The sequence below is a fragment of the Megascapheus bottae genome, chromosome 25, assembly GCF_031878675.1.
Source record: "Megascapheus bottae isolate mThoBot1 chromosome 25, mThoBot2.hap1, whole genome shotgun sequence".
Lineage (NCBI taxonomy): Eukaryota > Metazoa > Chordata > Mammalia > Rodentia > Geomyidae > Megascapheus > Megascapheus bottae.
Window position 1 is genome coordinate 18,074,961 of NC_143533.1, and position 14,258 is coordinate 18,089,218.

At 42.7% G+C, this 14,258-nt stretch overlaps 1 protein-coding gene across 2 annotated transcripts in view; it reads right to left on the reverse strand.

Moving 5' to 3' along the window:
* The window catches only part of Galk2 (galactokinase 2), a 90,571-nt gene extending 76,416 nt beyond the window's left edge, over nucleotides 1-14,155 (reverse strand). Inside the window, exons 1-2 of one of the 2 annotated variants that reach the window (XM_090358438.1) lie at nucleotides 13,921-14,155; nucleotides 577-665 (exon numbers count right to left, since the gene is read on the reverse strand). In XM_090358438.1, the coding sequence (XP_090214564.1) occupies nucleotides 577-665; nucleotides 13,921-13,985 (154 nt within the window). In that variant the 5' untranslated portion in view covers nucleotides 13,986-14,155. Of the gene's footprint in view, nucleotides 1-576; nucleotides 666-5,668; nucleotides 5,849-13,920 lie in introns of those variants that run through there. The other variant, XM_090358439.1, reaches the window with a different exon arrangement.
* Between the last annotated feature and the right edge of the window lie 103 nt (nucleotides 14,156-14,258).

Genomic DNA, 14,258 nt, shown 5'->3' on the forward strand with positions numbered 1-14,258 from the left:
TTATAATAACTGAAAAAGAACAGAAATGATATGTACTCAAAGTATTTAAATTATTAGGAAATATGGAGTCAGAAAAACAGTATACAAATTTATTTGAAAAGATTACTAATTTGTTATTAAATTAAAAATATTTCACAAGAGAAAACCTAATATACTTGGGCCACATTTTTTTTTTGTCTGAGACCTGGACTTGAACTCCGTATGTAATATTCTTACTCACTGGCTGGTGCTCTAACACCTGAGCCATGCCTCCAATCCAAGGACCCCATATTTTTTTTGCCAGTCCTGGGCCTTGAACTCAGGGCTTGGGCACTGACCTTGGGCTCTTTGGCTAGAGCTCTACCACTTGATCCACAGCACCATTTTTTACTTTTTTCTATGTAAATGATACCGAGGAATCAAACTCAGGTCTTCATGTATGCTAGGCAAGCACTCTACCACTAGGCTAAACTCCCGGCCCCCAAGGACCACATTTTTTAAAGCAAGGAGTAGAAATGCTTCCAAATATCCCTCCAACACAGTAAGTATAAAGACATCAAAATTAAGAAAAATTAAGAGAAAGAACCTTTGACATACCTATTAGGTTGACTCTTCCTGGTGCTCGAACATAAAACTTGGGTATAGAACCAAACTTAGATTTAAACATCTCTTTGAGCTTTAGCAATCTGTAAACAAGAGTATTTCAAAATATCAGATATTAGAAAGACTCTGTGGAGGGGCTGGGGTATAGTCCCAAAACAGAATACACATGCAGCATGCATGAGATCCCATGTTAATTCCTCAGCACTGCAGAAAGCAAGCCTGTAATATACACAGGCATATGTAACTATATAGCGAAGTACACTGAAGAATTAAGAAGTTAAGGTGACATACCCAACAACAACAAAAAGCAATTTCTTTTAATTATGAAGAAAGTAACTGGACTGGGGGTTTACCCTAGTGGTAGAATGCTTGCCTAGCATGCACGAAGATCCAGGTTTGATTCCCCAGTACCACATACATAGAAAAAATGCTGGAAGTGGGGATAGGAGCGTAGCCTAGTGGTAGAGTGCTTGCCTAGCATGCACAAAGCCTGGGTTTGATTCCTCAGTATTCCAGAAAAAGCTGGAAGTGGAGCTTTGGCTCCAGTGGCAGAACACTAGCCTTGAGCAAAAAGTGCCCAAGGACAGTGCCCTGGCCCTGAGTTCAAGTCCCAGGACCAGCTGGAAAGCTGGAAGTGGTGCTGTGGCTCAAGTGGTAGAGAGCTAGCCTTGAAAAAGCCCAAGGAAAATGTTGAGACCCCGAGTTAAGCCCCAGACTGGCAAAAAAAAAAAGGGGGAAAGTAACTACCCATACAATTTTTTCAATGGTATCCAAGGAAGAATCTCTTTATACTAAAAGTAGTAATCAGGAGTCACTGTAATCACTAAGGACCATAACCCATCTTAAAATGTCAGAAATGTATTGTTTTCCAGTTCTGTAGGCCAGTTGTCCAAAATCCAGAATCAGCAGTACATGCACCTCCACAATTTACAAAGAAGAACATTTGTTGCCTTTTCCCACTGCTGGTAGTGGCTTTCAATCCTGGTACTCATACCCCTGGTACTTTCTGCCCGTTGCCCCTGAGCATTCTCCCTGAATGTCTCCATCTGTGCTGACTTTTCCTTGCAAGATAGATATCAATCATACTGGATTAAGGCCCATATAACTATTACCTCACCTAAACTTGATTTTAGGTGCAATAAAGTCATAACCTAAGTATGAAAGTAGACATGAATTTTAAGGGATATGCTACTAAACCCAGTAGACAGGGTCAGTTGAACACTAGAGCAGACACCAGGAATTCAAACACAATTTTTTTTGCCAGTTCTGGAGCTTTTTTTTTTTGCCAGATCCTGGGAACTGTCCTTGAGCTTTCTCAAGGCTAGCGCTCTACCACTTGAGCCACAGCACCACTTCCAGCTTTTTTCTGTGCATGTGGTACTGAGGAATCAAACCCAGGGCTTCCTGAATGCTAGGCAGGCACTCTATCACTAGACCACACTTCTGGCCCCCAAAAACAAGTCTACTGGAGCCATAGTCATAATTCTAATTCAAAGTTTACCATTTTCTCTTAGCCTCTTTTCTAAACAATGTGAACTACAGAGTCCTCTCAGGTCCTGTCCAAATCCAAAATGCTTAGGGAAGATGTAACCATCTCATACTGCTAAGTCATGTCAATAGAAGAGCATACACATTCATTCTGCTTTACGTAAGAATGCATACTACAGTACACATTTGTTAAAGTCTTGCATATTCAAGTTAGCCTAAAACTCAAGACCTTTCTTTCTCAGCCACCTACCAATGCCAATAACTGTGCGTGCATGTGTGTGTGTGTATGTGTGTGTGCATGTGCGTACGTGCCTGTGCGTGCATGTGCTCCGGTCATGGACCTTGAACTCAAGGTCTGGGCACTGTCCCCAAGCTTATTTCCAATGAACTACACAGAAAAAGCCAAAAGTGGAGCTGTGGCTCAAGTAGTAGAGTACTAGCCTTGAGCAAAAGGAGCTCAGAGACAGTGCCCACACCCTAAGTTCAAGAACCAGGACTGGGGGTAAAAACTGTATTTTGTTATGATTTTCTTTATTTGCAATGTCTGAAGTGCTCAAATCTATCAAGATAGGACATAATTAACAATTAGCAGTTGCTCAGGGCGTGGGATGAGGGATGACCCAGGATAATAATTTAAGTGATGCTGGTTTTTTTTTTGAGGTTAGAAAATGCTCAAAATTTGATTGCAGTGATGACTGTAAAACTCTGTAAGACAAAACTTCAAATGAGTGAATTATAGGGGATGTGAAAATCAAGTAGGAATCCAACAATTTGAAACTTAATCCCTAAAAGTAGGAGAAAAGAGACTGCTGATAAGGAAAGCTAAAATACGTCAGTTCTAGGAAGTAAGCATGTGTTGATGCAGAAAGAACATACAGTGCTTTTTATTGCTATGTGACTCTCATAGAAACGGAAGAAAAAGGAGGAGGAGGAAGTGAAGGAGGAGTTGGTAAAACAGACAAGGACAGGTGGCTCATAACTGTAACACTAGCTACTCAGGAGACTGTGATCTGAGAATTGTAGTTCAAAGCCTGCCCAGGCAGGAAAGTCCAGGAATGAGTCTCTTATCTTCAATTAACCAATAAAAGCTAAAAATGATGCTATAGCTCAGATGGTAGAGGAGTAGCCTTTGGCAAAACAGTTTAGGGAAAGCTGGGTGTGGTGGCTGATGCCCATAATCCTAGTTACTCAGAAGGCTGAGATCTGAGGATAGTGGTTCAAAGCCAGCACAGGCACTAAAAAGTCCATGAGACTCATCTCCAATTAACCACCAGAAAACTAGAAGTGGCACTATGGCTCATGGGGTAGGATGGTAGCCTTGAGCAGAAGAGCTCAGGGACAGTGCCCAGGCCTAGAGTTCAAGTCCCATGACAAAAAAAAAAGCAGGCCCAAAGTTCAAGCCACAGAATGAGCATCCACATATGCACATACATACATGTTACATGCACATGTGCACACACACACAAACACACATACACTACAAAATTCATAATTCATAATGTGGCTAACTAATGTTATTGCTCATAGCTATGACGTTAACAAGGCATTTTGAGCAGAAAGCTAGAGATTCTGGCAGAGACAGGTTCATCTTGGAGATCCCACAGAATAACATCTACCAGTTAAGTAGATTCATAGGTCCTCTCTTCAGATTTAGCAAATCTCACCCCTCTTAAAATGAATATGTCTTCAGAACATTCCTGTAAGCCAGGCAGAGGTGGCTCATGCCTGTAATCCTAGATTCTCAAGAAGCTGAGATCTGAGGATCCCAGTTTGAAATCAACTGGAGCAGAAAATTGCAAGACTCATGTCCAAGTTACCAGCAAAAAGCCCTAAGTGAAGGTGTGGCTCAAGCGGCAAAGAATCAGCTTTGAGTAAAAAAGACAAGCAAGAATGTGAGGAGGCCAAGTTCAAGCACCTGTACTTGCATGCACACATGCATGTACCACCAACACCTCACACAAACAACCTCACACCTATCAAACACAAGAAAATACCAGAGCTTACTACAAAGTCTTCTGTAGCTTGCACAGAACAATACTAACATTAAGAATGTGTCATGTGACTAAATACTATTAAAAATAATGAAAGACAAAAAGTGCACTAAAGAAATTTGCTGGGCCGGGAGTTTGGCCTAGTGGTTAAAGTGCTTGCCTAGCATGCATGAAGACCCGGGTTCAATTCCTCGGTACCACATATATAGAAAAAAGCCGGAAGTGGTGCTGAGGCTCAAGTGGTAGAGCTCTAGCCTTGAGAAAGTCCAAGGACAGTGCTCAGGCCCTGAACTCAAGCCCAGGACTGGCAAAAAAAAAAAAAAAAGAAAAGAAATTTGCTAAACATTGCTTCATTTTTAGTGCATGTACTTTTGCTCATCATCTTTCTAGCAAAGTAACTGTAGGAATTAATCTTTCTATTAAAATTATATAAAATGAAGTATCCAATCTACTAAGATAAAAGGATTCTGGTCCAAGGCTGGACAGAACAAAAATACAAGATCCTATGTGAAAACTAAAAGGCAAAAGGGCAGGGATATGGCTCGGGTGGAAGCATTTTTGTGCTGACCAGAGACCCTGAGCTCAATCCCCACTACTATCAACAAAAAAAAACATAGATATAACTGTGTGTGCAAATCTATAATGCATATATGCACATATATAGTGCATGTGTATATATAAAAGAAAACATACTTCTAATTTATACATGGACATGTTTCATGTAATACACCGAAATATGGGCTGCACTTACTTTCATGTGACAAACTCCTCACGACACTTCTGAAGCAGGTTTTCTGTGTCCTAACTCATCCAAGCCTATCAGGACAACCGCACTAGGCAAGCACCTCCAGAAAATGTTACAACACTGGAGCCATTAAATTGCAGTCCAATGCCATGCTGGCCTCTATTTAAAACAAAACACTTATTTCTGGCAACTAAATAGACCTCCTTTGCTGGATTAGGCACCCTTTTCAAATTATGCTGAAGTATAATGTTTTCAGCTGACAAGAACTGCAATAAACCAGGAAGTAGGAAGACTTCAGAGGAAGAACCCTAGCAAAGAGGGAGAGGACCCAACATCAGAAAATCCCTTGGCTAATGCAGCAAGTGAGACCTCAGCCTTATAAACCAGAACGAAGTATTTCCACAACAAATCTGTAATTTTAAAAAATTCTCCACTGGACACCGCTAAATTAGGAGCTACTCTGTAGCTAGGCACTGGCAACACGTAAATTCCTTCCATGACAGTTCTGAGAGTCCTAGATTTTTATTTTTGCTTTATTTTTAAAGAAGATGCAGCCAGAGAGCAAGGGGGCGTTGGTTTTCCATAACTATTTGCTTAAAAGCGGTGTCACCTGGCGGGCAAAGCAAGCCCGAGCTGAAGTCGCTTTGGGCCACGCAGAGCAGGGGCGCCAGGCAGGTGAGGCCAGGCAGGAGTGCGGTGGGAGGGTCAGGGGCGTCTTTCCAGCAAGACCAGTCCCAGGGCCCACGGAGGCATCCAAGGCTCCGGTCTGCCTTCCGGGACGAAGCAGCCCCAGCAGGGCCCCCGGCCGCCCTACCCTTGCCGGGCCAACCCAGGAGGCCACGACGTGGCACCCTCTCCGCACCTGGGCTGCTCCGCCACTCGGGCGCGACGCGTGCCCGGGCCCTCCGAGGCCATGGTCGGCTAGTTCCTCTGTTTTTCCGCAGTTTCAGGTGGCGAAGCTGAGCTCGGGGCAGTCACGAGACAGACGGAGCCGGAGCGTCCTTCCGGAGGACCCCGACCGCGGCTCTGCGGAAATGCGGCTGCTCGGTGGAAATGCTGCGGTTCCGTGGAGGTGTCCCTCGCCGCTCGGCCCCGCCCCGGAGAGCTCGGCGCCCCTCCCCGCCGACCGGCCCGGCCCCGCCTCCGCGCCCACGGCCCCGCCCCGGAGATCGCAGCCTCCCACCAACCTCGGCCCGCGACCCCGGCGAGACCTCCCTCTGGCGCCCTGGAGAGGCTCATCAGATCAGGTTTTTGTTTCTGTTTCCAGCTACTGTCAAACACTAACAGGTTTCGCTATTGCTTCTTACCTGTATTTATTTCCAAATCAAGCAGCATATCATTGATGCAGCTCTTGATATACAGTTGTACTCATCCAGAATATAAGCCTCAGTGAACACAATCAACAACGAAGAGAAGGTAATCTAGGTGTTTACACTGACCCTCAGAATCCACTTCAATGCCTTGTTTCGAGTTACCGATTCTACATTTTAAACAACTCCCAAGGGCAGAGGAGAACAGTACCCAGAACAGTGCCCAGTAGTTTGTAATAAGCAGGCATGAGCGCCGGGAGTGTGGTCTAGTGCTTGCCTATCTTGCACAAAGCCATGAGTTCAATTCCTCAGTACCACATACACAGAAAAAGCCAGAAGTGGTGCTGTGGCTCAAGTGGTAGAATGCTAAGCTTGAGAAAGCTCAAGGATATTGCCCACGCCCAGAGGTCAAGCCCCAGAACTGGGGCACACACACACACACACATGCGCACACACACACATGCACACACACACAGAATTACTGAAAGGTAAACAATGTGTCTAAGGTCATGTTGGTCATTGATAGCAAAACTCAAACTAAAATTTTAACTCTGTACCTGTAGCCCAGAACAGTAAGATTAAATGCAAGTAAAGCCAGCTAGCAACAGAAAAATCCTAGGATTTTCCAATTAAGGAAGTTTGGGTAAACATGTTTTCACTACTTCATTGCTATACTATAATAAAATACATGAGAATCAGAGCATCCTTAAATAGACACCTCCCCAAATCTACTAGTATTTATCCTACCTTCCTTGTGCCAAGAGTCTTACTAAGAAAGCACATTCTATAATACCTTACTACCTCTTTTAAACCCCCAGGGCCTCATGGGGTTGAACAAACTTTGTTCACTGTCACTTTTTTTTTTTTTTTTTTTTTTGCCAGTCCTGGGCTTGAGCTCAGGGCTTGAGCACTGTCCTTGGATTTTCTCAAGGCTAGAGCTCTACCACTTGAGCCTCAGCACCACTTCCGGCTTTTTTCTATATATGTGGTACCGAGAAATCGAACCCGGGTCTTTGTGCATGCTAGGAAAGCACTCTACCACTAGGCCAAACTCCCGGCCCCGACTGTCACTTTTAAGAAGATATTTCTAGGGCTGGGAATTTGGCCTAGTGGCAGAATGCTTGCTTAGCCCACATACGAGGACCTGGATTTGATTCCTCCAACCACATAGAAAATGCTGGAAGTGGGGGCTGGGAGTGGGTAGGACAGTGCATAAGCCCTGAGCTCAAGCCCAGGACTGGCAAAAAAAAAGAAAAAGCTGGAAGTGGTACTGTGGCTCAAGTGGTAGAGGTCTAGCCCTGAGAAAGCCCAAAGGCAGTGCTCAGGCCCTGAGTTCAAGCCACAGGACTGACATAAAAAAAAAAAAAAAGACATTACTAAGACCATGGACAGGGATCAAGTAGTACAGCACTCCTATGCAGCTGGGGTAACAGGGATGAGCCACAGCACCTGGTTTACAACCATGTCTCATTATTACAAGGCAATCCTGAGGTGAACTGGAGCATGCTTGTGGCTATGACTATTTAATAATTATGCATACCTCTTACCCCTTATTAAAGCCTAAATCCTTCCTCTCTTAACTGCATGTCATAACTGAAAGCTGACTCTGCCCCTCCTTGGAAAGGCCCATACCACATTAAGTATCTCCTTTGTCTTCCCTTCACCCTGACTCATCCATTTCTTTTTTTCTGGCATGCTGTGGTGAGAGGTTCAACCTGCAATACAGAATTCCTAGAATGAGGACTCTGACCTGAAACAGATTACGCACAACTCACAATTTTGCTTTTAAGGAAAGAAAATTCCTTTCCTGAATAAAGTGTATAAGACATGCTGCTGCTGAACTGAATGCCCATTTGACTTCTGGATTCATGCTCCACCCTTCACCATGATGACATCCAGCCTATCGGTAGTCTCTGTGTATTTTTACCTTCTTCCTTTCCCTTAATTCTACTAACACTCCAGCTAGAGTGGCTGGAAAAGGCTGAATATACTAAGTGTTGGTGAGAATATGAGGCAACTAGTGCACCATACATGTTTGATGAGTGTGAAAAAATGATAAGGCCACACAGGAAAACAATTAGCATTTCTTAAAACCTTAAACATACAACTACTCAAGGCTACCGCCCTATCCCTTGAGCCACAGCCCCACTTCTCGTTTTCTAGTGATTAATTGGAGATAAGAGTCTCACAGCCTTTAGAGCCCGGCCTGGCTTTGAACTGCAGTCCTTAGATTGCCTCCTGAGTAGCTGGGATTTCAGGCGTGAACCACCAAACCAGTTGAGTTATTGTTTTTAACTACATTTTTTGTCTTCTCTCTTTTTCGGGGGGGGGGGTTCAAGGGGTAGAAACCAGGAAGATGCACTTGCTAGGCAAGTACTATGCCACTGAACTACATCCCAGCCCACAAACACACAGTTATTTTACCAAAATTTCTTTGGCTTTAGAAGCCAGCTAAAATGGGTCCTCTAGAAAAACACAAAGTCTTATCTGAGACTCAAGTGGAAAGGATTCATAATCCAATGGCAGCCGGCTTTTAGCAGAAATCAGTTCCTATGGGTGGAGGACTAAGACCAGTTGTTGAATTTTGGCAGGGACACCACCCTCAGCTTCCTGCCACCTGGTCCTATGAAACCTGGGCATTTGCTTTCCTCAAGTCGAAAAAAGGAGCAAATCTCTCCTAGCTAGAAGGACTTAATCATCTTTAATATAATCATGCATACATCATATCAAAGACAACTTTTTCATGCCATATTAGATAGAAGCAAGACACAATTCCTACTCAAAGGGCAAAGAATTATGCAACAATATCAATAACTGCATGGATCCCAGAGTTTATCTACCATGTTCCTCATAAGATAACAAATATGACCAAAAAACTTGTACACAAACATTCTGACACACAAACTGGAGGAAAAAAAATATTCATCAGCAAGCAGATAAATTGAGGCATATCAAAACAACATTAGGTACATGCAACAGCCTCATAAATCCCCAATTATACTGAGAAAGAGAAGCCAGGCAAATCAGAGTATACAAGTTTGATTTCAATACTATTAGAGTGCTGAGTGGGGCACTGGTGACTCATCCATGTAGCCCTAGCCACTCAGGAGGCTGAGATCTAAGAATCACAGTTCAAAGCCAGCTAAAAGTCCATTTTATCTCTAACCACAATTTAAAAAAAAAAATAGTACCGGGGGCCAGGAGTTTGGCCTAGTGGTAGAGTGCTTGCCTAGCATGCACGAAGACCTGGGTTCAATTCCTCGGTACCACATACGTAGAAAAAAGCCGGAAATGGTGCTGAGGCTCAAGTGGTAGGGCTTCTAGCCTTGAGAAAGTCCAAGGACAGTGCTCAGGCCCTGAGCTCAGGCCCAGGACTGGCAAAAAAAAAAAAAAAAAATAGTACCTTGCATGCACGAAGACTCAGGTTCAGTTCTTCAGTACTACATACACAGAAAAGTCAGAAGTGGTGCTATGGCTCAAGTAGTAGAGCTCAAGCCTTGAGGACAGCCAAAGGACAGTGGTCAGCCCCTGAGTTCAAGCACCAGGACTGGCAAAAAAAAAAAAAGCCAGAAGTGGAGCTGTGGGGGGTAGAGTGCTAGCCTTGAGCAAAATGACTCAGGGACAGAGGGACAGCTATCAGGACCTAAGTTCACGCTCCAGTACAGGAACAACAACAACAAAAGGTAAGGAGGAGCTGAAATTGGAAATTAAGGTATAGAAACAAAAAGCAGATTAGTGGCTTCTTCAGGTAAAGGAAAACGGAAGAGATAAATGATCAAAGACACTCTGCAAGCATTTTATGAAGAAACTTCTGGGGCTGGAGATGTGACTCAAGCAGAAGATCTGACTAACAGGTGCAAAGCCCCAAGTTCAAGCCCCAAAACTGTGTCCACATGCACAAAAAAAAGAAATTTCTGTAGTGATACCTATGTTCAGTATCTTGGTACAGTGATAGTCTTATAGGTGTACTTATATAACAAAATTAGATTGGTTATGTATATTCGACTTAATGCACCTCAATAAAGCTTTAAATTATACCTCAATAATGCTATTAAAGTATTTCTTTAAAAGATAGACCTACTTTGTGTGTGTGTGTGTGCATGTGTGTGATGGTCCTGGGGGCTTGAACTCAGGGCCTGGGTGATGATTTGAGCTTCTCTACTAAAGGTTAGCACTCTACCACTTGAGCATCAGCTCTACCTCTGAGTTTTGTTTTTTGTTGTTGTCGTTGTTGTTATTTCCTGGTGCTTAACTGGAGATAAGAGTATCACAGACTTTTTTCTGCCCAGGTTGGCTTTGAACCCCTATCCTCAGCCTCCTGAGTAGCAAGGATTACAGGCATGAGCAACTGGTATTTGGCTCAAAAGATCTACTTTTAACCAGGACACTGTATCATATCAAAACATTCCATAAGAAAAGCACTTTATAATTTTTTTTTGCCAGTCCTTGGGCTTGAACTCAGGGCCTGGACATTGTCCTGGAGCTTTTCCATGGTTAGCGCTCTACCACTTGAGCCACAGCACACTTCTGGCTTTTTATACCAAGGAATTTAACCCAGGGCTGTGTGCATGCTAGGCAAGCACTCCACCACTAGACCAGGCCTCATAAAAATGTTTTTAAATTACATACCATTGAATAAAACTGATGTTAAGAAAAATAATGTCTTACCTGTACAAAGTAGTCAGTGTAAGATATGCAAATGGATATTAAGATACATTTTTATGAACAGATAGATGTATTCATTCATAACTGTATATCCATATGAAACACTGTAAAGGCCATAAAATTGCTCCTATCATTCAGACTGGGCTAAATAAATTTGGGTATGACCAAGGAAAAAGCATGGTCAAAATTTAGCTGCCGGGCTGGGAGTTTGACCTAATGGCAGAGCTTGCCTAGCATGCACAAAGACTCAGGTTCGATTCCTCAGTACCACATACATAGAAAAAAGCTGCAAGTGGTGCTGTGGCTCAAGTAGTAGAGCTCTAGCCTTGAGAAAGGTCCAAGGACAGTGCTCAGGCCCCACCTTCAAGCCCCACAATTGGAAAAAAAAATTATCTGCCATTTTCCTAGAATTTTTACTTACTTGAGTATTCCCATTGCAGGAGAAACACATTACACTGAAAAGTAGCAAATCACATAATAAATTTAATGTAAATCAACAAGCAGTAAAAATACATGTGATCAGAATATGCACAGTTAATAATGTCAGAACTGCTATCTTGCGTAAAAAACAAAACTAGGAGCTAACAAGCCTCCTAACTACCTAAGAATTCAATGTATTCTTTTTTTAATTTTTATTTTTTTGCCAGTCCTGGGACTTGAACTCAGGTCCTGAGTTCCTATTAATCATTCTGCTGGATCAACATAGAAAATGAAAGTTCTGCTTTGTTTTAAAGTTACAAGGTCTGGCAGTAATAAGAGCACCTGCCTGCTGAATACAATACCCTGAGTTTAAACCCCAGAATCTCAGCATACACACAAGTCACAAAGGTTCTTCCTAAGCTGGTCGACAGAACCTTTCAATCAGAATTTCTAAGTGGCATTTAAACAGTTTTGGACGCCAAAGTGATAAAGGCTCTTCTGATTTTAAAATTTTATATTTGAAGATGAATTTTAATATAAACTATGTTTTAAATGGTGTCAGGAAGTTGTTCATTGTAATGATGTTATGATTACATAGAATGAGAATTTTAGAAAATACACATGGCTCTATATAGGGGTGATGTGTCATTGTATCTGTATCTTGTGTTCAATATAGATACAATAAATGCTAATAGTGAGTATACATGTGCCCACTATTCTTTCAGTTTTATATATATTTGAAATTTTTCATAGTGCAATGTTGGAAGAGGCAATGAGATAAAGTATTTGTGTTTATAGGTGAGGCAGTGTTATTGTTTTAAATACATCTTTTTTTTTTTTGCCAGTCCTGGGCTTGAGCTCAGGGCCTGAATACTGTCTTTGGACTTTCTCAAGGCTAGAGCTCTACCACTTGAGCCTCAGCACCACTTCGGTTTTTTTCTATGTATGTGGTACTGAGGAATCAAACCCGGGTCTTCATGCATGCTAGGCAAGCACTTTAACCACTAGGCCAAACTCCTGGCCCCTTTAAATACATCTTAAGAGAACTATGACCAAGAAGATGTCAAGTTAAGTGATACTAATAATATTCAGACTTTTGGAGCTTTTTCCTACAAAAAAAAAGAAAATTCCTGTTTTGGAGGTTTTTTTCCTAAGAAATATTTCTTTTTTGGAGTTTTCCTAAGAAAAAGGGAGAAATTATTCCTTTTTGAAGCTTTTTTCCTAAGGGAGTAGGGAAGAAAATCCTTTTTTTTTTTTTGGTCTGTACTGGGGCTTGAACTCAGAGCCCGAGCACTGTCCTTGGGCTTTTCCCCAAGGCTAGAGCTCTACCACTTGAGCCACAAAAAAACTTCTGGCCTTTTTCTATGTATGTGGTACAAAGGAATAGAACACTGGTCTTTGAGCATGCTAGGCAAGCACTCTGCCACTAGGCCAAATTCCCAGCCCTGGAAATCTTTTGAAGCTTTTATCCTGAGGAAAAAAAATTAAGACTAACAATTTAGTATTGTTTAAGACAGTGCTGTTTTTCAGTGCTATTCTGAATGTGTAGTAATAATAAATGATGCTGCACTGGTACATTTAATATAGAGATCAATCATCAAAATAATCACAATCAAGAGTGTATAGAACACAGAAGTGCACATGTGTAATCTCAGCACTTGGTAAATTGACACCGAAGGGTTTCTAGTTCAAGGCTAATTGTGACCAATAATAATAGTATTGTAGATTTCTGTGATACTAGTTACTCAGGAGGCTGAGATCTGAGGATTGCAGCTGGAAGTTAGCTGGGGCAGGAAAGTCTTGTTACATTCTTAACTACCAAAAAAAAAAAAAAAAAAAAAAAAAGCCAGAGTGGAGGTGTTGCAAAAGTGGCAGAGTGGGGGCCTGGAGTTTGATAGATTGCTTGTCTAGCATGCACACAGACCCGGGTTCAATTTTCCGGCACCATATACATAGAAAAAAAGCTGGAAGTGGTGCTGTGGCTCAAGTGGTAGAGCTCTAGCCTTGAGAAAAGACCAAGGACAGTGCTCAGGCCCTGAGTTCAAGGCCCAGGACTGGCAAAAAAAAAAAAAAAAGTGACAGAGTGCAAGCCTTTGGGGCGGGCAGAAGGGTCACAGACAGCATCCAGGCCCTAATTTCAAGCTCCAAGACTGACTCTTTCTCAGTCTGACACACACTCACACTCACTCAGACACACCAACAACCAATATGTGTGCATACTAATCTATATGGATACAGTAACTGGTAAACTAGTAAATCGTAAAAGTATTTTTAAAGTAGCTATACTGTCACTGTGGTTTCAAGCAGGCAGACCTGGGAGTTTATATGGAAGATGCTACTTGTTTGAAAAAGAAGGTTCACCCCCTCCAAAACCTACCCCACTCCTATGATTTTACTTTTGTTCTTTATTTCGAAAGCTGCTAATGATTTTGTGGGTAACCATACTTTTTTTTTTAAGCAGTCTTTAATTTGTTTAATTGGATTCCCTAAGGGTAATAAAATTCAGCTTCTCCTTCACTGAAGAACTAAGAGTCAAAGCGCCTCAGCTGATGAATGCATACGTAATTTAGGATGTCCCTTGGATGGTTGTAATAATATATATATTGTGGATTTGTGTTACTGGGGGGGGAAAAAAAATCTTCCAATATCTCAGGGAACCATCGCGGCGACGTGTGGCCTAAGCGTCAGTCAGAACCATCATAACAACACAAATCACTACCTGCCATATGGGACCGGCGTGTCAGCCTTTCCTCCCCGGAAGGCTTCTGGTGCTAAGCTGCCCATTATTTTCACCAGAAGGAAGAAGGTTCCAGAGTGTAGAGCTTCTGTCGTGAGCTCAAGATTTTTCTAGACCCTCGCAGACGACGCGCACCCCCGCCATCGTCGTCGACGCCGCCGCCGCCACCACAAGGGCCCAGTTGCTACGTCTGGTTGCTAAGGCACCAACCGCCCCCACCGGAAGTGGCGGTGGGGGGTGCACTTCCCTCTGGACGCCGTCGCGCATCTTCCGGAGGTAGAACGAATTAGTTCCGGGTGGACCCTTCAGCTCCTCATTTT